The sequence below is a fragment of the Macaca thibetana genome, chromosome 18, assembly GCF_024542745.1.
Source record: "Macaca thibetana thibetana isolate TM-01 chromosome 18, ASM2454274v1, whole genome shotgun sequence".
NCBI classification, from domain to species: Eukaryota; Metazoa; Chordata; class Mammalia; order Primates; family Cercopithecidae; genus Macaca; species Macaca thibetana.
The window spans coordinates 59759800-59780647 of NC_065595.1; the positions used below are offsets into that span (position 1 = coordinate 59759800).

General features: G+C 37.9%; 2 protein-coding genes across 3 annotated transcripts in view; one reads left to right on the forward strand and one right to left on the reverse strand.

Moving 5' to 3' along the window:
• USP14 (ubiquitin specific peptidase 14) overlaps positions 1-12179 on the forward strand; it is a 54406-nt gene extending 42227 nt beyond the window's left edge. For both annotated transcript variants that reach the window (XM_050767655.1, XM_050767656.1), the window contains 6 exons: positions 2721-2786; positions 2939-3031; positions 4131-4259; positions 9815-9875; positions 10529-10636; positions 11262-12179. In XM_050767655.1, coding sequence (XP_050623612.1) covers positions 2721-2786; positions 2939-3031; positions 4131-4259; positions 9815-9875; positions 10529-10636; positions 11262-11410 — 606 coding nt within the window. In that variant the 3' untranslated portion in view covers positions 11411-12179. The remainder of the gene's footprint in view (positions 1-2720; positions 2787-2938; positions 3032-4130; positions 4260-9814; positions 9876-10528; positions 10637-11261) is intronic.
• Positions 12180-14563: 2384 nt separating this feature from the next.
• The window catches only part of THOC1 (THO complex subunit 1), a 51856-nt gene continuing 45571 nt past the window's right edge, over positions 14564-20848 (reverse strand). Inside the window, exons 18-21 of the mRNA XM_050767639.1 lie at positions 18920-19003; positions 16525-16672; positions 15470-15545; positions 14564-14963 (exon numbers count right to left, since the gene is read on the reverse strand). Coding sequence (XP_050623596.1) covers positions 14668-14963; positions 15470-15545; positions 16525-16672; positions 18920-19003 — 604 coding nt within the window. The 3' untranslated portion in view covers positions 14564-14667. The remainder of the gene's footprint in view (positions 14964-15469; positions 15546-16524; positions 16673-18919; positions 19004-20848) is intronic.

Consider the following 20848-nt stretch of genomic DNA (forward strand, 5'->3'; position numbering starts at 1 on the left):
ATGTTAAGATTGAATTTTTCCTTAGAGTTAGTTGTTTTCATGGGCCCAATAACTTAGTTGAACTATTAACTTTAAGGAAAATTACTTAATCTAAGCTTCTGTTTTCTTACATGAAAATGAGAGTAACTATAGGGTTGTTTGTGGATTTGTGCTCTTAACCATTAAGGGTGATCATATAATGTATTGTCTAAACTAGGACACTTTGGTGGAGAGTGAATGAGGGTCTGTTAGTAATTATGCAGTGTAAACTGGGATTTTTTTGTGCAAATCAGGGCATGTAGTTGTTCTGCCATTGCACTGTCTTGCAGTTGAGGCCCTGGAATTTAAATAACCTAACTGGCTTTTGGCAGAGCCAGAACTAGAACTCGCTTCTTTCGTTATTCAGTTAGTGCTGCTTTTCCAGTGCCATACTAAAGAATGCAGACTCACATAAAATGTTGGCTTCCACTCTGCTGATAAGCCCATGGATAAAACATATGGTTTTGCTTGCTGGCTTACTAATTTGGTATGCTTTGGGGACATGTATATCTCTTGAAGGATCTTCCCATTTGAAGTGCTATCTTTTAATAGTTTTCAAATTGCAGTTCATGTGATTTCACTTTCAAAATCTCTGATAATTAGGATTATTTTATTTTATTTCTTTTTTTTTTCTTTTTTTTCTTTTTTTTTTGAGATGGAGTCTCTCTCTGTCACCCAGGCTGGAGTACAGTGGCGCAATCTCGCTCACTGCAACCTCTGACTCCCAGGTTCAAGCGATTCTCCTGCTTTAGCCTCCCAAGTAGCTGGGACTATATTTGGTATACAAAAATACCAAGTATAGCCACCACGCCTGGCTAATTTTTGGTATTTTTAGTAGAGATAGGGTTTCACCATGTTAGCCTGGATGGTCTCAATCTCCTGACCTCATGATCCGCCCGCCTCGGCCTCCCAAAGTGCTGGGATTACAGGCATGAGCCACTGCCCAGCCAGGATTGTTTATTTTAATTTAAGTTAGCTTCTTCCTAAACACAGTTGTATGAAAAATAAATCATGAATAAAAGAGCTGTTGCAGCATCTAGATATTTGAAGAAGGGCCTGGAGGGCAGAATATTTAAAAATTTTGGTTGATCCTCTTTTCTGTCTCCTCTAACCAGAAGTCTTGAAGGAAGAAAAGTCAGTGAAAAATGATGAGGCATTGGAATAGGTCCTCTGTGCAGAGCAGAGGCCTAGTTTGGGCAGAGGGGTTGGGTTGATAAACACTGAAGCGGGACCTGGATTATGTTGATAAAGAAGATGATTTGTTGTCTGGGGGCTGTCATCTACAGTTTGGGGTAAGTTTGGCAGGGGAAGGGTTGGTAAATGGACATAAGAAGAGAGAGTGAGTCATGTTCTGTCTTATGATACTGAGGGGAGAGTTTTGAGGCAGCGTGGATAAGAACATGGTGACTGTTAAGATAAATTCATTTAAAAACACAAAAGTACTTAACCCCCAGGAGTCAAACCAGGTAAGGCATGATGTGCAAGTTTCAGGATTTACCAGCAAATGAAGTCTCAGTGTTCATCGGAGAGTGTGGAGTGGAGTGCTTTGGGAGGGACTCTCTGGAATGGTATTTTCTTCACAATTTTGTAAAAGTATAGGAAAACCGAACATACCCAGAAGGTCTAGATGATAGTGTATTGGTGATAATATTAAGATTTCACCACATATACTTTCTTGAAAAACATGTATTCCTAAAATGTATTTACTTCCTTTATAACTTTTAAGATGTTTTATCTTTTGTTCTGATAATTCTTGAGTAATTTGGCTTCGTTTCTCTACTGCTTTGCTGCTGAATAAACTTAAAAAGCTACTCCACAGTGATTCCTTTTGTAATGATTAGTAATTTTAAAAAATCAGATGTTAAAAAATTATTATACAAGTGTAACATGCTTAAACATTACCAGTAGGTTATTTTAATTCTAATTTCTTTTTTCTTTATTTTCTTAAAGCAGAGCACATAAATAGTGCTAATTTTTTCTATAACATTAGAAATAGTAGTGACTGTTAAATGTAGAGTATATGCCAAATATTTTACCAGGTTTTCTACATGTGCTGACTGTAATTCTAACAATAGCACTATAACATAGATTACCACTACCACCTTTTCCAAATGATGCCCAGAGGGATAAATACCGTTTTCATTGTTACACAGGCTGTAAGAAGTAGAAAGGTGATCATGCTGGTTAAGATATGTGCAGTAGCTAAAGGCTTTCCCACATCTGTTAGGTTAACAGAGGGTTTCTGTGTTACGACTTTTTTCAAATTTAACAATAATTGATCGGTGCTTATTGGCTTTTATGCATAAAATGTAAAGAACAAGAGTTTCCTGGGTTCTCTTAATTTTCCTCTAGGGTGAATATTCTGATAATAAACAGGAATGACAGAGCTTTGTTATATAAAATACAATATAAAATTCTCTGAATCTAAGCATCATTTGGGGCATAACTAAAAAACATCAAACAGTATTTACACTCGGGAGGAGTCCACAACAGCGTAAATTATTTGATGCCTTATAAGAATTGAACAGTATCTGGAAGTCTTCCCATATTGTCATCATATTGTGTTTCAGTGGTATAAACCCATTGATATACTGTATATTGCCTATTAAGTGGTGCTAGTTTTTAAAAGGCTTAGTGGTGTGATTCTATATTGCAGAAATTTTTTAAACTAATGTTTGGTCTTCTGTTATGTTCTTTTTTAGCGACTTCAGGAAGAAATCACCAAACAGTCTCCAACATTGCAAAGAAATGCCTTGTATATCAAATCTGTAAGTTATGCATTCCTTTCGAAGCCAAATTCCACTTCATTGAAATATTTCCAGTTAATTAATTTTATCCAGTCTTAATTTTTACCACTGAAGAATTAAAACTTGTATGGTATTTTGATGTAATGGGATTTCTTTCCATTTTCTCTCCTTAGTCCAAGATCAGCCGGCTACCTGCTTACTTGACCATTCAGATGGTTCGATTTTTTTATAAAGAGAAGGAATCTGTGAATGCCAAAGTTCTTAAGGTTAGTAATGAACTTTACTTTGTATAAGAAATGTAATTCTTTGAAGGTAATTGCTAACTTACAATTGCTTTCATTATTCCTTTAGGAATAGTTAGGTTCTTTGAAATATTTAGGGGAGATACTAATATTAGACAGGTGATTCTTAACTATGAACGTATATTAGAATGATCTATTTTTTTTTATATTTAATTGTACACACGCCTGGCTTCTCCCTCACCCCCAAACATCTGGGTCTTTGGTGGGGCCTAGGATATTATATTTTTCAAAAGATTCACATATAATTCTGATGACTCTCCTGCACTATGCAGAAATAGTGCCCTAGACCACATCCTCAGCTTCAGGGATACTGATTCAGTAGCTTGGAGAAGGGCCTGAGGTAGGGAGTGATAACACTCTGCACTATATTCTAGGTGGTTCCTTTCTTTCAGGTGAAAGGAGAAAATCATTGGTGCCCAAAGAGTACTTAAATTGTAATCCCTTGATTTAGGATCCAGCCTCAGAATCCAACTGTTTTTGTTGAGTTGTAGTTCTGCTACATCTCCATAGAGTCCCAGGAGGGGCCTATCATTTTAGCCTTTTGAGCTTAAATTCTTAGTATATTTTCCAATATACTTAGCATTGTATGAGAAGAGAAGGTTAAATGTACTTTAAGTATCTAGTGTTGTATACTTTAAATATATACTACTATAAGCTATTGAACTATATCACTATTATTTCTATGTAAAGTTGTATTTCAAACTAAAAAAAAAAAAAAACGTTTATTCCAGTTTGGGAGATCCATTATTTTCACAGCAGCTTGTCTAGTATTTCTGAGATGTTTCTTCTTTCAGGTAAATTTTGGTACTTCCTCTGTGGTTGGTTTTGTGGGTTAGAGTATTTAATGGAAAAACATGTTTTGAAAATTTCTCACCTTAAAAAAGTTAGAACCAGATCATTCTTAAAAATAGGCATTCTTAAGAGGTTTTCAACTGCAGATTTCCAAGTGATTTTCACAGATTTTTATTTTCAACTGTATTTGAATTACGAAAGCATTACTTCAGATGTGTGATACGTTAAGTATCTTTATAAATGTGTTTACACATGTTTTGTTTGTATATAGGATGTTAAATTTCCTCTTATGTTGGATATGTATGAACTGTGTACACCAGAACTTCAGGAGAAAATGGTGGCTTTTCGATCCAAATTCAAGGATCTAGAAGATAAAAAAGTGAATCAGCAGCCAAATACAGTAGGTTCTTACTGCTGACTTTCTAATCTTAGTATCTTAATCTCCCATCAGTGCTCAGCAATTACTCTCTTTTTTTTCCTGCTTCATTTTTCCTTCAGAACTATACTTTGTATAGTATTAATAAAAATGGATGAATCTGTATTACAATTAGCAGGTATACACATCCTCCATATATCAGTGCAGGTCTTTAAAGTTTTGCATGTGTTTTATTTTCCTTTTTTTTTTTTTTTTTTTTTTTTGAGACAGTGTCTCCTTTTGTCACCCAGGTTCACTGCAGTCTCAACCTCCCAGGCTCAAATGATCCTCCCACCTCACCCTCCCAAGTAACTGGGACCAAGGCATGCACCACCATGCCCAGCTAATTTTTTGTATTTTTGATAGAGACAGGGTTTTGCCATGTTGCTCAGACCGGTCTTGAACTCCTGAGCTCAGGTGATCTGCCTGCCTAGGCCTCCCAGAGAGGCCTTTAGGTGTATTTTAGCATGAGAAACAGGAACTCTACTTAGAGTAAATGAGTCCTTTGTGGTAGAATAAGCTTAATATTTTCTTTCCCCCCATAATCTGTAGCTCATACTCCTTTTATACTTATCTCCTCAAAGTACTTCGCATAAAACCTTACCTAGTGTTGACCTTGATACAATCAAAATACAGTACATTTCCATCACCACAAAGATCTTGCGTAATTGCCACAGGGCCACTTTTCTTCTGCCCTACCCTTAATTCCTGACAACTACCAACCTGTTCATTTCTATAATTTTGTCATTTCAAGAAAGTTGGCCAGGCATGGTGGCTAGCGCTAGTAATCCCAGGACTTTGAGAATCTGAGGCAGGAGGATCACTTTAGGCCAGGAGTTCGAGACTGTCCTGGGCAACATAGTGAAACCCTGTCTCTACAAAATATGAAAATTTAAAAAAATCAGCTGGATGTGGTGGCATACATAGGTAGTCCCAGCTACTTGGGAGGCTGAGATGAGAGGATTGCTTTAGGCCAAGAGTTAAATGCTGTAATGAACCATGGTTGTGCCACAGTACTCCAACCTGCATAACAAAGCAAGACCCTGTTTCTAAAAAAAAACACAAACGAAGTAAAAACTCTTCCACTCTTTAATATAACCTTTCTCACTCAGCATAATTCTCTGGAGATTCTTCCAGGGTGTTAACGCATATTGGTCGCTCCTTCCATTTCATTGCTGATCAATATTCCCTGGTTTGAGTTTACCACAATCGGCTTCACCATTCACCTGTTGAAGAACACCTGGATTGTTTCTAGTTTTTGTCTGTGATGAATAAACCTGCTGTAAACATTTGTGTACAGGTTTTAATGTAAACGTAAGTTCCATTTCTCTGGAATGAATGCCTAGGAATGCAATTGTTAGATTGCGTGGTAGTTGCATGTTTAGTTTTTCAAGAAACTGCCAATTATTTTCTAGAGTGGCTGTACCATTTCACATTTCCACCAGCAAGGTGTGACCGATTCACTTTCTCTGCATTCTCACCAGCATTTGGTGGTGTCACTGTTTTTCATTTCAGCCATTGGATAGGTTTATAGTGATACTGTGTTTTCCTTTGCACTTCCCTAGTGACTGATGAAGTTGAGCATGTCTTCATGTGTTTGCTATCTGTATATCCTCTTTTGTGAAATGCTGCTTCTTGTCTTTTCCCTATTTTCTTTTTTTTTTTTTTTTTTTTGAGACAGAGTCTTGCTCTGTCGCCCAAGCTGGAGTGCAGTGGCGCAATCTCGGCTCACTGCAAGCTCCGCCTCCCGGGTTCACGCCATTCTCCTGCCTCAGCCTCCCGAGTAGCTGGGACTACAGGCGCCCGCCACTGCGCCCGGCTAATTTTTTCTATTTTTAGTAGAGACGGGGTTTCACCATGGTCTCGATCTCCTGACCTTGTGATCCGCCCGTCTCGGCCTCCCAAAGTGCTGGGATTACAGGCGTGAGCCACCGCGCCCGGCCTTCCCTATTTTCTAATTGGACTGTTTGTTTTTTTTACTCTTGAATTTTGAGAGTTCTCCATATTCTAGACCTTTGTTGGATATGTGGTTTGTGAATATTTTCTCCTAGCCTGTAGCTTATGTTTTCGTCCTCTTAACGTAGGGTCTTTTGCAGAGGAAAGGTTTTGTAAATTTTTATGAAATCCAGTCTATTTTTTTATTTGGTTGCCTGTGCTATTGGTGTCATATCTGAGAAAGCATTGCCGGGATCGGCTCGGTGGCTCTCACCTGTAATCCCAGCACTTTGAGAGGCCAAGGCAGGCAGATCACTTGAGGTCAGGGGTTTGAGACCAGCCTTGCAAACATGGTGAAACCCTGTCTCTACTAAAAATACAAAAAATTAGCTGGGTGTGGTGGTGCGGACCTATAATCCCAGCTACTTGGGAGGCTGAGGCAGGAGAATCGCTTGAACCTGGGAGGCAGAGGTTGTGAGCTGAGATCACGCCACTGCACTCCAATCTGGGTGACAAAGCGAGACTTCATCTCAAAAAAAAAAAAAACGTCTAGTTCAAGGCCTCAGAGATTTATATGTGTGTTTTTTTCTCAGAGTTCTGTGGTTTTAGTTCTTCCATGTAGATCTTTGATCCATTGAGGGTTAACTTTTTATATAGTGTGAGGTGTGGGTTCAGATTTATTCTTTCGCATGTGAATATCTGGTTGTCTCAGCACCATTTTTTAAGAAGACTGTTGTTTGCCTATCAGATGGTCTTGAAACCTTTGTAGAGATTAATTTGACCATCTGTATGTATGACTGTATTTCTAGACTATTAATTTTATTCCATGGTCTGTATGTCTGTTCTAATGCTCATACCAGACTGTCTTGATTACCGTAGTCTTCTAATGAGGCTTGAAATTGTGAAGTATCAACCTTCACTTTTGTTCTTCTTTTTGAAAGTTATTTTAGCTATTCTGAGTCCCTTGCATTTCCATGTATATTTTAGGATCAGCTTGTCCATTTCTTAAAAAAAGATTGATGGGGATTACATTGAATCTGTGGATCAATTAAAAAGTATTACCATCTTAATAGTATTAAGATGAATCTCAGCACTTTAGGAGGCCAAGGTGGGCAGATTCCTTGAGCCCAGGAGTTTGAGACCAGCCTGGGCAACATGGCGGAACCCTGTCTCTACAAAAAATACAAAAATTAGCCAGGCTTGGTGGCGTGTGCCTGTAGTCCCAGCTGTTCAGAAGGCTAAGGTGGGAGGATCACTTGAGCATGGGAAACGGAGGTCGTAGTGAGCCAAAATGGCGCCACTGCACTCCAGTCTGGGTGACCGAGTAAGACTCTGTCTCAAAAAATAAAAAGTATTAAGTCTTACAATCCGTAAACTTCATGTGTCTTTCTGTTCATTTAGGTCTTTAATTTTTTTTCATAATGTTTTTTAGTTTTCAGTGTACAAGCCTTGGACTTTTTTGGTTAATTTTATTCCTAAATAGTTTATTCTTTTTGATGCTTTTGTAAATGGCATTCCTTTCTTAATTTCATTGTCTAGAGTGGCTAGTAAAGCTAGCGTATAGAAATAAAATGAATTTTTGTATATAGATCTTAAATCCTTGACTTTGCTGAATTTATTAGCTGTTTTTATCCGTTAGTGTTTTGAAGAGAGTATGTAGATTTGGTGTTAATTTTTTTTAAACATTTGATAGAATTGGTGGAACAATCTATGCTTAGATATTTTACTTTCAGGAGCTTTTGTTTATTTTATTTTTATTTATTTTTTTTCTATTGCCTAAACATAGGCAAGCATATTTTCAGGAGTTTTTACATATCAAATTTAATTTCCTTCATAGATACAGGGCTGTTCAAATGATCTATTTCATATTGTATTTATTTCTGTAATTTGTTTTCCCAGAATTGATCCATTTCATAAGCTTATCAAATTTGTATGTAGAGTTGTTTCTAGTATTTATTACCCTTTTGATGTCTGTAGGATGTTTAGTGAGTGAGATCCATCCCGTTTCATTGCTGATATTTGTAATTTGTGTTTGTCCCCCTTGCTTGAGGATTATTAATTTTATTGATCTCGTCAAAGAATTGGCTTTGTTTCATGGATTTTTCTCTATTTTCTGTTTTTAATTGTATTGATTTCTGCTCTTATTTCCTTTATTCTGCTTGCCTTGTGATATAAATTTCTCTTTCAGCAGTGGTTTCACTATATCCTATGAATTTTGATATATATTATTTTCATTCTGTTCTTTGTATTTTTAAAAATTTCTCGAGACTTGCTCTTTGACCATGGATTATTTAGAAGGGCCTAAGTAATTTTCCTGTTATGTTTCTGTTGATTCTAGTTTGATGCCATTGTGGAGAGAGGGCACACTTACTTGATTTAAATTCTATCACATGTATTTATTTATTTGAGACAGTCTTGCTCTGTTGCCCAGGCTGGAGTGCATAGGTACGATCTCGGCTCACTGCAACCTCTGCCTCCTGAGTTCAAGCAATTCTTGTGCCTCAGCCTCCCGAGTAGCTGAGATTACAGGCGACTGCCACCATGCCTGGCTAATTTTTGTATTTTTATTAGACACAGGGTTTCATCATGTTGGCCAGGGTGGTCTTGAGCTCCTGACCTCAAGTGATCTGCCCGCCTCGGCGTGAGCCACTGTACCTGGCCTAAATTATATTAAATTTAAATGTGATTTAGGTATAGACTATTTACATTTAGTGCAATCATTGACGTTAGGGTTTAATTCTGCTTTTTTGATGTTTTGCTTTTTTTTTTTTTTTTTGTCTTCTTGTGGGTTACTTGAACTGTGTTTTAGTATCCTGTACAATGTTTTTAAATGTGCTGCTTTGTATAGTTTTTTCAATGGTTGCTGTAGGTGTTTTCATTCTCTATATAAAAAAGATGTGATTAACCTAGTTGCCATTTTTTGTTGTGGAATCCTTTGACTTCTTGTCATCACAGCTACCTGTAAGCTACTGGCATTGTCTTCATTACCATTATAGTTTTAAAGAACTTTGTGCTGTATACCTAGATAAATTTTTCTCATGTTCCATGCTAAAATGACTTGAAGCAGTGAGTTCCTACTAAGAATCCTTGTCTAATTTAAATCATGCCTCTTTAATATAGGTAAGGCTTTGCTGAAAAATATTTCAGTTTATTTGTGCTGGCGTGGCGAGTGGGCAGGGCTCGGGTGGTTTAATGCAAACTACAGGAATTTAACTTCTCTTGTTACAGAGGTAGTTTTTTCCCCCCACCGCTGTGGTTTGATAGGATTTTGGTAACATTGGGAAATTGGGTTTTCCTTTTCTGCCCTAGAGCACTGTTGAACTGTACTGCTGTATTCACTGGTATGCTCTCACTTTAGTGGTTTAAAATTGGTCATCATGTTCAGGGTGTCTGCTACTGTACTGTAACAAGATTTTATATTGTTCAAGTGTAGGACTGCTGGGTTTACAGTTTTAACTGTAGTTATATCATTTTAGTAATTTGAAAGGTAGACTATTTTGTCTCTGCTTTGCACTGTAGACAGTAAATATTTATGAAATTGAACACTTACAGAGAATTCAAATTTTATTTCCAAAATCATCATTTAAACATTTTTTTCTCCTCAGAGTGACAAAAAGAGTAGTCCCCAGAAAGAAGTTAAGTATGAACCCTTTTCTTTTGCTGATGGTAAGTAACATTTTCATTTTGAGTTATTGTCTGTGTGTCTTTTTAAGGTAAAATTTATGTCTTACCCCATATTTACTTATTCTGATGTCCTTTTCAAACAAAATGTCAGGTTTCTTGAACAATTTACCTTAATATGACATATAGTAAATTTACTCTTGTTGGCATACAGTTTTATGAGTAAGTTACTTCTTAAAACATCAATTATGAAGCCCTAACTATGAGTGCACAATAGTATCTTTTTGGTTTTTTTTTTTTTTTTGAGATGGAGTCTCACTCTGTTGCTCAGGCTGGAGTGCAGTCTAGTGATCTCGGCTCACTGTAAGCTCCGCCTCCCGGGTTCATGCCATTCTCCTGTCTCAGCCTCCCGAGTAGCTGGGACTATAGGTGCCCGCCACCAAACCCGGCTAATTTTTTGTATTTTTAGTAGAGACGGAGTTTTACCGTGTTAGCCAGGATGGTCTCGATCTCCTGACCTTGTGATCTGCCCACCTTGGCCTCCTCAAGTGCTGGGATTTGGACAGTAGTATCTTATTGGATTCTGATAATATAATACTTTCCTAATGTGAACTTTAGAGTTATTGATTGTTACTTAGCTTGAGGAGGCACATATCTATTCATTGTCTATTATTAATGGATTTACATCTTTTTTTTAGATATTGGCTCCAATAATTGTGGATACTATGACTTACAAGCAGTACTAACACACCAGGGAAGGTCTAGTTCTTCAGGTCATTATGTATCATGGGTGAAAAGGAAACAAGGTAATGAGTATTCTTTTTTCAACTGTTCAGTATTATCTTAACAGTTCATTTATTTTATAGCAGTGGTTTTCAAACTTTGGGTCTCAGAACCACTTCACATTCTTGAAGCCCCAAAGAGCTTTGGTTTATGAGGTTTGCCTCTTAATATTTACTGTATTAAAAATTAAAAGTGAGAAATTAAAAAAATTAGTTTTAAAAATGATAGTAATAAGCCCATTACGTATTAATGTAAAAACAAAGTGAGTGAGAAATGGTACTGATTTACATTTTTATGTCTTTCTGTTGTCTGGCTTAAATAGGAGGCAGCTGGGTTCTCCTGTTAGTGTTTGCATTCAGTCTGTTGCATTATCATACATTATGTAGCCTCTGGAAAATTCCAGAGCACACTTGAGAGAATGCAGGTGGAAAAGGCAAGCAGTGCTGTAGTGGTGTCATTGAAGTAGTTGTAACCTGGTGGAACCCCTGCAGTGCCCTTAAGCCTGTGTGGTCACCGGGCCGCATTTGGAGGACTGTTGGTGTGGCCAATGGAGCACTGCTGTGCCTCCGATGACGCTATACCTTTTTTGCAGTGGAACTCAGAGAAGAATCCTGCATAACATTAATTCATCTTCTCCCTGTTATTTAGATGAATGGATTAAGTTTGATGATGACAAAGTCAGCATCGTAACACCAGAAGATATCTTACGGCTTTCTGGTGGTGGAGACTGGCATATTGCTTACGTTCTACTCTATGGGCCTCGCAGAGTTGAAATAATGGAAGAGGAAAGTGAATAGTAGTCTTCATTTTAGCTATTTGTGCTTAGGTGTGAAAATAAATGTTATTTGCTGATCATTTCTATAATCCAGAGCTTTAGAGGAAGACACATAGGTGGTTTTATCTGTTTCCCCTCGTTTGAAACAAAAGAGGACAGAAGCAGACCACTCTGTGCATCAACCTAAAAAATTACAGAAAAGAGAAAATTATCTTTGGATTGTGCTGCCCTGTATAAGGGTGGCAGAAAGACATTTTTTAAAAGCTTATTATTTCTTGCATTATTTTTAAAAATTCTGAGTTGAAATGCCTTTCAACCATTTCTTTCTGTGGTCATTTTTCTTGCTGCCTTTTTCACCCAAGATTCAGCAATCAGATGTTTATTGCACACCTATTACCTATTATTTGTTGTTCTTGCATGGTTCAAACCACCATTCTATAGCCACCCATCCTTTGCCTTATCTAACAAACATTTTTCCAGGAAGGTGGAAAAGGAAGTTTTGCTCTCGTTGTGTAACTCAGTGCTGCTGTCCATCCCATGGAAACATGGGCACAATCAAGTATTTGTCCAGCCTGTTGCAGGCTTTTCATGACTTTAAAATAAATTGTGATCAGTAATAGTACATTTGATTATACATTTATTATTGTGTCTCTCTCTGATGTACTGTGGATTGTATATTTAACTTTGGAATGGCTTTGTAATAATCAATCTTAAGAAAATGTTGACAAGCTCTGGTTGCTTACTTTTAGAAATGAGGACATTTAATAATAATAAAAAAAGGGGGATTAATAGCTTTTGACCTCAAGTCTTTTGTCTTCTGAGTGTTGGAGCTTGGCTGAAGATTCAGATATGTTTAATGCTGTACAGTTTCTGAAGATGGTTATTAACACTGTGCTGTCAAGCATCCATTTGAAAATATTTGTTATCTTCTTTGCCTGCCTGTATTTTACAAAGAAATAATACAAAGTTGTAAAAGTAATGGATTTCTTTGGATGCCAAATGCAGTGATGTTATCAGTCAGATTTGTTCCTTGGCTCAGTTGGTGTTTGTATTTCCTAATTCCCCAAACTTTGGCTGGGCGTGGTGGCTCACGCCTATAATCCCAGCACTTTGGGAGGCCAAGGCAGGTGGATCACTCGAGGCTGAGATTGAGACCAGCCTGGCCACATGGTGAAACCCTGTCTCTACTAATAATACAAAAATTAGCCGGGCGTGGTGGTGCACACCTGTAATCCCAGCTACTTGGGAGGCTGAGGTCGGAGAATTGCTTGAACCCGGAAGGCAGAAGTTGCAGTGAGCTGAGATCACACCACTGCACTGTAGCCTGGGTGACAGAGAGACTCTCTCCAAAAAAAAAAAAAAATCCCCAAATCTTAATGTCTATTTCAGAATTTTAGTGATTTTAAGGTGATAGTAGAAAATACCAAGCATATGAGGTATTTCAATATGATAGGCTTCTTACATTTTAATACATTAGTTACTCATCTTTGTTCCAGGACCCTTGGCTGATTGCTAGGGAAAGGATAAAGCATAGAATACCAGCCAGTTTGGCTCTAATTTTGAGTTATTTATAATAAAGTTTGGGGATTATCATAACATCTCATATCTTTCTTTGTGTATGTTGTTTGAATGCTCTGCAGAGCACAACACTGATAACTATTAAAAATAGAAAACAGCCATTTTACTTTCAAATCTGATGTGATGTAATCTGTGAACACTAGGGGGGATAAAATAAGCATTGCAGGGAAACTTATTTGTAAATAGCTTCCTCACCTAAACTTTGACTTGGCAATCAATACTTTCTACTTCGTGGAGGGGATTAAGAATACAATGGGGAGGAGGAGACCATAAGAATTATAATGATTCATGTATATTTGTATGATGCTTGTAACTTTGCAGTCTTTTTTATTCATTATCTCATTCAGTCAGAACAATTTTATTGAGGACATGAATTTAACAATTAGAATTTAGATTTTCTGACTGTAGCTACTAGATGCTGTAGCTACTAGACCAGGTGAGCTAGGTTTAGAGCAAAGTATATAAGCCTTGTATGGAATATATTAGAATTTTAAAAATTGTAATTCCTTATTATAAAAAGTTTGATTTCATTTTATTTGATCCACAAAAGCATTATTCCAAAGAATTTTTTCAAGTAGAAATGGGAGTTATACCAGTGTCGTTTTAAACTAATAAGGCTATTTTAGAATTCAGCCTTGCCTGTAAGGTCTTTGAGAAGGGAGAATAGGCAGCAAAAAAAAAAAAAAAAGTCTTGATTTCTGAATGTGCCTTATATGCTGTGCCACTCACACCGAGGCCATCTCAGCATTAGAGCTGTGCTAGATCACTGCTTGACTAGCTAGAAGTTAGGCCCAAGTAAGCGCATTTACAGAATAATCTGCACTCAGTAGCCCTTCTTCAGGATTAAAAACGATGATGACCTCATCTTAGAGCCCTAAAGGGAAATGGGAACAGGAAAAGGCGGTGGTACTGTCTTCTGCTACTACTACTTAGTGCTTTGCTGTGTATAGGGTGCTTTCACATACATCTCATTTGAATGTCACAAGAATCCCTGAAGTGATTAAAAGTCTTGAGAGGTCAGGCAATTTTTGTAAGGCTAGAAGGAAAAGTGAGGTTTCAGACTTCATTTCTTTTAAAGTTGGCAAACATTTTCTGTAATGGACAAGATAGATAGATAGTAAATTATTTCAGGCTTTGCAGGCTATGAAGTGTTGCAGCTCCTTACCTTTGCTGTTATAGTGTAGCTGGAGCCATAGACAGTTACGAGTGAGCACAGCTGGGTGCCAGTACAATTTTAACGATCAAGACTCGTGGCAGGCAGAACAAACCATCATTTGTTGATCCTCTGCTTGAAAGCACGAATAAGAACAGAGCAGTCATATGGTTTCAGAAAGTGTTATTCTGGGATTCCAGGATAGCTAAATTTTGTAACTACTAACAGCACACAGGAAACTAATTTGGTATAGGAAACAACATATCCCTAAATAATGCTTATTTAACTTCATTATAAATACATCTACTTAACAAAAATAGATTTTGTGAGGGTCACTTCGTTTAGGTCATTATCTCAACCCACCCTCCTCCCAACCTCCCCAAACTCTGGTTTGAGCCAATATGTGTTCTATTGTTCTTAGAGCACCAGCCGACTGTACAACAATTGTTATAAAAATGTTTATTGTTTACCAAAACCAGTGGACCTCTTATCAAATGCTGCTTGGTAACAAAATCTATCACAGTTTTAATAAAAAGAAAAAAAAGAAGCTAACTATTTGTCTCATTGTCATTAGTTAGACTTTCTGCAAGGTCACTTAATCCAGACTTATTCAGTGCATTAATCAGATTCTCAGGTGTTGCATGAACTCCCTCTTGATCTTGCCAGGCAACCAGGAGCTGCTTAGCTCTCATCTTCATGTCTTCACTGTCACACTCAATCTGCCTAATTTCTGAGTCTTTCATTTCCAAGTAGGGAGCCAGAATCTTCCATTGTTCACCCAGCTTGTTGGCAAATACCTCTATTTGTTCTCCTGTTACAGGTTTGTCTCGCCGAACATCAGGACCTAGAAAACGGACAGAATATAAATTATGTGCAATTCTAAGTATACAACAGAAATGGAAAGCTATGGGGCCAATGAGTTTTATTAACCACCTTTAGTAGACTTTATTTTAAAAGCAAACTATTTTTTATATTCTCCATAAGCTGAATACCACTCTTAATAAGCATGGTCAACAATCAAAGCTAAAGCTGTTACCTCTGTTAAAATTTTGTAGGCTTTCCCTGAAATGAACTGCTCCCCTTCCAATAACCAATAATTAACAAAGGTATGGGTCACCTTCAAATGTATTTTCCTTCCCTTTTAAAGTATCATTACTCCCCAATTTTATTGCATAAAATGTAGTATTTTTCAAGTTATTATTAAGCAATGTTTTACATTCCTCACTGTAAGTCAGAAACAGTTGAGATAAAATGGGAGAAGTTGAGAAGCCGATTAAATAATGTACCTATCAACAAAGAACCCCAATCTTCTTCAATTTTGTTAAATAACCAAGAAAATTAAATTCTTACTTTCATTTTCCTTCAGTAAAGCATCATTATCTTCCTCGTCTTCATCCTCACCTGTTTTTATTTCTTCAGAAGGAGGCTAAAAATGAGAAAGAAGAATGTTTGAAAGAATGCCAGCCTCTGAAGTACGGTAACAAGTACTTTGTTTAGATAAGGATGATTGTGAGATTCCAAGTACAGGGTGCCAGAACCTCACCCCTGAGAGCATTAGACAGTGTCAGGTAAGGATCCTAAGTGGGACTGTCTTCACATGCAGAAGGAGTGAACTTGGTAAGACCCCAGAGTTGGAAAGACTCCCCACCCCCAATCTGGGAAGCAGGAAGGCCGTGAAAAGCACAGTTCCAGGATTTGCAAATACCCAGGGTTTAGTAAAGATGGCCTCAAGGAAGCCAGTAGCAACAGTGTCCTTAAAAGTTTCTGATTCTTATCTTTTACCTTTGATAAAAGACAATATACTGCATTGGCAAACAGGAAAAAATTCCTGTCTGTGTGTATAGGTGCATAACAGTTTACCTAAAGTACCATGAATTTTATATACTTTTTTGAGATGGAGTCTTGCTCTGTCGCCAGGCTGGAGGGCAGTGGCACAATCTTGGCTCACTGCAACCTCTGCCTCCTGGGTTCAAGCAATTCCCTTGCCTCAGCCTCTTCAGCAGCTGGGACTACAGGCACCTGCCACCACGCCTGGCTAATTTTTTATATTTTAGTAGAGACGGGGTTTCACCATGTTGGCCAGGATGGTCTCAATCTCCTGACCTCATGATCTGCCTGCCTAGGCCTCCCAAAGTGCCGGGGTTACAGGCGTGAGCCACCGCGCCCAGCCCTGTTGAACCTTAGTTAAATTACATGCTGTACAGAAAATTATCAGTTACTTCTTTATCAACTCATGTATTTCCTGTAAATGTATATTCCAGTGTGTTTTTCCCTCATTCTAAAACATGGGAGCTTGTGGACCACTGGTTTTCCCACGATTAAGTCAGTTTTTTGCTCACATAGTGATAGCAGTTTTAAAGATGATGTCAACTAAAGGGCATGAAAAGTTGATCTATGGTACTTACCGGTAATTCCTTGGCTAGCTTTATTACCATGTTTTCAAGATATTCTGGTAAACTTTTAAACTGCTGGTTGGTTGGCTGGAAGAAGTGAGGGCTTCTCCGTGCTAATAGTCTCAGGGCTCTCCAACCATAATTTGAATTGTTCACAGCCCTATAAAAAGAGATGTCAGGCTTGTAATTCATAGTTTTGTATTTCTGTATTCCCTTCTGCTTAGTTCTGCCACGTGCAATTCTATATTTAAGGTAAATAGCTCAAAGTACCATTCTTTTGATTGGAATCTTATTCCTCAAGAACTTTTCGGGATGTTGTCCACTGATAATAACAAATCAACAGATACACACATAACTAATAACAGGAACCAACAATGTCTGAAGAGGCAGGCTCATATGAGCAAACACATTTTCAAAGTTCACACATTTTGTTTAATTTTAACAAGTCAACAAGTGTGTGCAGTACTGGCTAGATGCAGTATGTGTACAACAGGAATCATCCATCTGGCTATTCGGAATCCATGAACTGTTCCCTAATGAAGTATAACAATGATCAAGGTGGTATACAATCAGGTGAGAAACAGAAACTGCAGAGAAATTCTAAAGATAATGCTCCAGAAATACGCAATGCTGCAGAAGAAACCAAACCACCAATTTATTCCATTTAAGAGTTTTGGATTGGAAGTCTCTGCCTCCCCTAAGAATAGCAATTTGGTTTATTTGGTCATCTCTTATAAATGAGCGTGTGTTACCTTTAGGATGTGCAGGTACCACTGAAGACTTAACAAAAACTACCCCTAGACATTGAGGACTCTTCCCAAGTCAACACCTGCTGTGAGGCTTTGCCCGAACAGTTAAGAGCCTTCCTCTCTGACATATCTCTGTTTAAACGATTTGATTATTTTAGGCATGTTCAAAATTCACTGTCAATTATATATATCATTTTTCTTATTCTCCACAAAACCCTCTTTGGAGATAATAATTTGAACTATCACTTTAGGAATGAGTCCACCTAGTCTTACGTAACAGTGATAAATATTCTTTAAATTGACAAACACTTGAGCCAGGCACTCAGTAGCTGTGGAGAGTACCTGAGGCACAGTAATGCAGAATGTGTTGGCAGGCATCGCTAGTGATAAACACACAAGGTATAAGATAATTTCATAAGGATGAGGAAAACGAGAAATGAGAAGGTGGTGAGTGCCACCTTCTCATTTGGATAGTGGTAAGTGCCATGAAATAAAAACCACGAGAATGCAAAAGAGGAGACCAGGGAGGGGAAGAGCTTCCAGGGGGACTTAAAGCCATGGGAACCTTGGGGGAAAAGTGGTTCAAGCAAGTGAGACAGTCAAGTGTGAAGGTCCTGACGGGAAAGGGAAAGACGTTTGAAGTGAAGAGCACCAGGCCTGCTGTGGTTAGAGCAGAGGGAAGGCATAGCTACACAGGACAGTATAAGCCAGACCAAGGAGGTTTTTAGACCCTGGGAGGGACTTTGGAACAGGCACTCACTGGAAGATTTTAAGCAGATCAGACTTGGACAGTTATTTTAAAGATCACTGGCTGATACATGGAGCACTGACCACTGCTAGAGAAAACAGTGAAGAGGTCACAGAGGTCACAGTAATTAACAACTCTGGGCACAGGGTCACACTAGTAACGAATATTGAGTGCTAACGACATGCCCTGTATGGTTGAAAGTGAACTGTCTTATTTAATCCTCAGAATAACCCTGTGAAATGGGTACTGTTACTATTTAACAGATGAGGAAAGGGAGGATGGTGATTCAATTATTAAATTAGCCTTAGTCTAATAAGTAAGTGGTAGAGGGGACTGGAACCTATGCATTCTGACAAGAGGCCTCTTGCCTTTAAACCACTACTCTTCGATTCCTATTGAAAGCCATGAGACTGTGGTGTCACCCAGAAGGTTCTAGATAAAGAGGCTAAGACTGAGTCCTGATGTTACTCCAACATTTGAGTTAGGCAGAGGATGAGGAGGCTGAAATGGAATGTGAGGTGGAGTGGGCAGCGAGGGCAAAGGGCAAACAGAAGAACCATGGATTTGGATTCTCATGGACGCCAAGAGAAGAAAACATTATCTAAGGGGAACAGGATAGGTTAAGAGCTGCTGTGAGATACTGTGCTTTGAAGGGTAGAGAGAAAAGAACTAATAGTTGGAGAGAAATGGGGGCCAGGAGTTTTTTTTTTTTCTTATATTTTGAAACAAGGGTGATTCCAAGTCATGCTTAGTTAACAGGAATACTCCTTGAAATCAGGATGTGTCCTAACAGGAACTCCCCTAAGAGAAAAAGCACTACTCTATCCACTGCCTCTCTTAATACACATAATTCCTAAGGAAAAAACAAATCGAATAAAATTAAAATAAGCTAATGAGAAACATTACTTACTTATATTCATTTTCAACCATATTTTCAGGGTCTGCCTGTTCAATGGCTTCTTCAAAGAATTCCTCCAAAGTGGGCATGTATTCCCTGAGCAGTATAAAATAACTAGTGAGGATCACATATATTCTTAATAATAAATACTCATAAAGTGGTGGCAAGACAAGATTCTAATGGCCCCATACTTTTAGTTACAGTTTTGATTACTTGGGAAGTCAGACTTTTAAGGAACTAAAATCCTCAAAACTAAATTCAGAAAGGACAATAAAGAGGGGATAGTCTAATACTAACCACTATCATATAGTATTTACTACATATATTGTATACTTTAATTACACACCATAATATATGAATATGTTGCTACTCAAAGAGGGCAGCCAGGGGATTTTATAGCATTTGAATTTTACCAGCAAATAAGAAACTTTTACATAACGTCCCCATCCATGAATTATTTTTTCTTTAAACCAGAATTAGACCAAAGCTAATAATCAGACCATAATACGATTTCAAGGGTTTAACCTTTAGCTCTTATTTAAATTGTTACCATGGTAGCATTGTTGATTTTTAAAATGCATCTTTCTTGAATTTGTTTTTAGAAATAAAATTTTTATACAGGGACAAGCAAAGAAATGAGATCTCAGGATCAGAAGACATCTTCTAGAATAAAACTATGAAAATGGGCTCTCTAAAAAAAATTATCCCAATATCCATTTGTTTCCTAATGCTATAGATACTATATTCCATTTTATGAACATGCCACAAGTTATCCATGTCCTATCCAGAGATATTTAAGTTGTCTTCCCACTCTTTGCTCTGACAATGTTAAATGGACATTCTTGCACCTGTCTCCTTGTAGATGAACAGATTTCTTTAGGCACTGGGCCTTCAAACTTCCACTGCAACCCACAGTAAGAAACTCATTTTACATTGCAACCCAGTACACACATATATGCAAGTATATGTACCATAGATATAAGTAAAGCTAATGTTTCACAAAAGTACATTTCCTATTTCATTTAAAAAATGCTAGTTTAAATTACTAAACTGACTTTACAAACCACCAATGATTCTCAAACTTAGTTTTTGTTTTTGTTTTTTTTTTGTTTGAGACGGAGTCTCGCTCTGCCGCCCAGGCTGGAGTGCAGTGGCCGGATCTCAGCTCACTGCAAGCTCCGCCTCCCAGGTTCACGCCATTCTCCTGCCTCAGCCTCCGAGTAGCTGGGACTACAGGCGCCCACCACCTCGCCCGGCTAGTTTTTTGTATTTTTTAGTAGAGACGGGGTTTCACCGTGTTAGCCAGGATAGTCTCGATCTCCTGACCTCGTGATCCGCCCGTCTCGGCTTCCCAAAGTGCTGGGATTACAGGCTTGAGCCACCGCGCCCAGCCTCAAACTTAGTTTTTAGAAACACTATTCTGATCAACACACCTACTAGCGGGGCACAGACATCTTTAACATTCAGATAGAGTGGTTGTGTCATCAGACTCCCACCAGCAGCACTGGCAAATTATTTTTATCCATAATTCTTATAGAATCTGGGTATTTTTAAATTACTGAATCTCTTAGCTGTGAAACTGCCCGCTGTAGTTTTTAACTGTACTTCCAGTTACTAGTGAAGTTCAGCATCTTCTCAGAGGTTTATTAAGGTTTCTACTTCTGAATCTGGCTCTTCCTTTGTCCGTTTTTCTACTGGATTGATTTACTCTCATAGATTTGGTAGGAATCTAATTTTATTTATCAATTGTGCTAGAATTTTATCTATTTTTCTTGGTCTTAAAAAAAATCTTTTGATTTTGTTGATCTTCTCCATTGTTTGTTGGCTATTTTTACTGATTTCTAATCTTCTTTTACTTTCTACTTCTATACGTTTACTTTTCCTCTGAATGACTCTCAGTGTTAGACTCTTACTTAGCTTGGTTTTTAGATTCCATTCTTT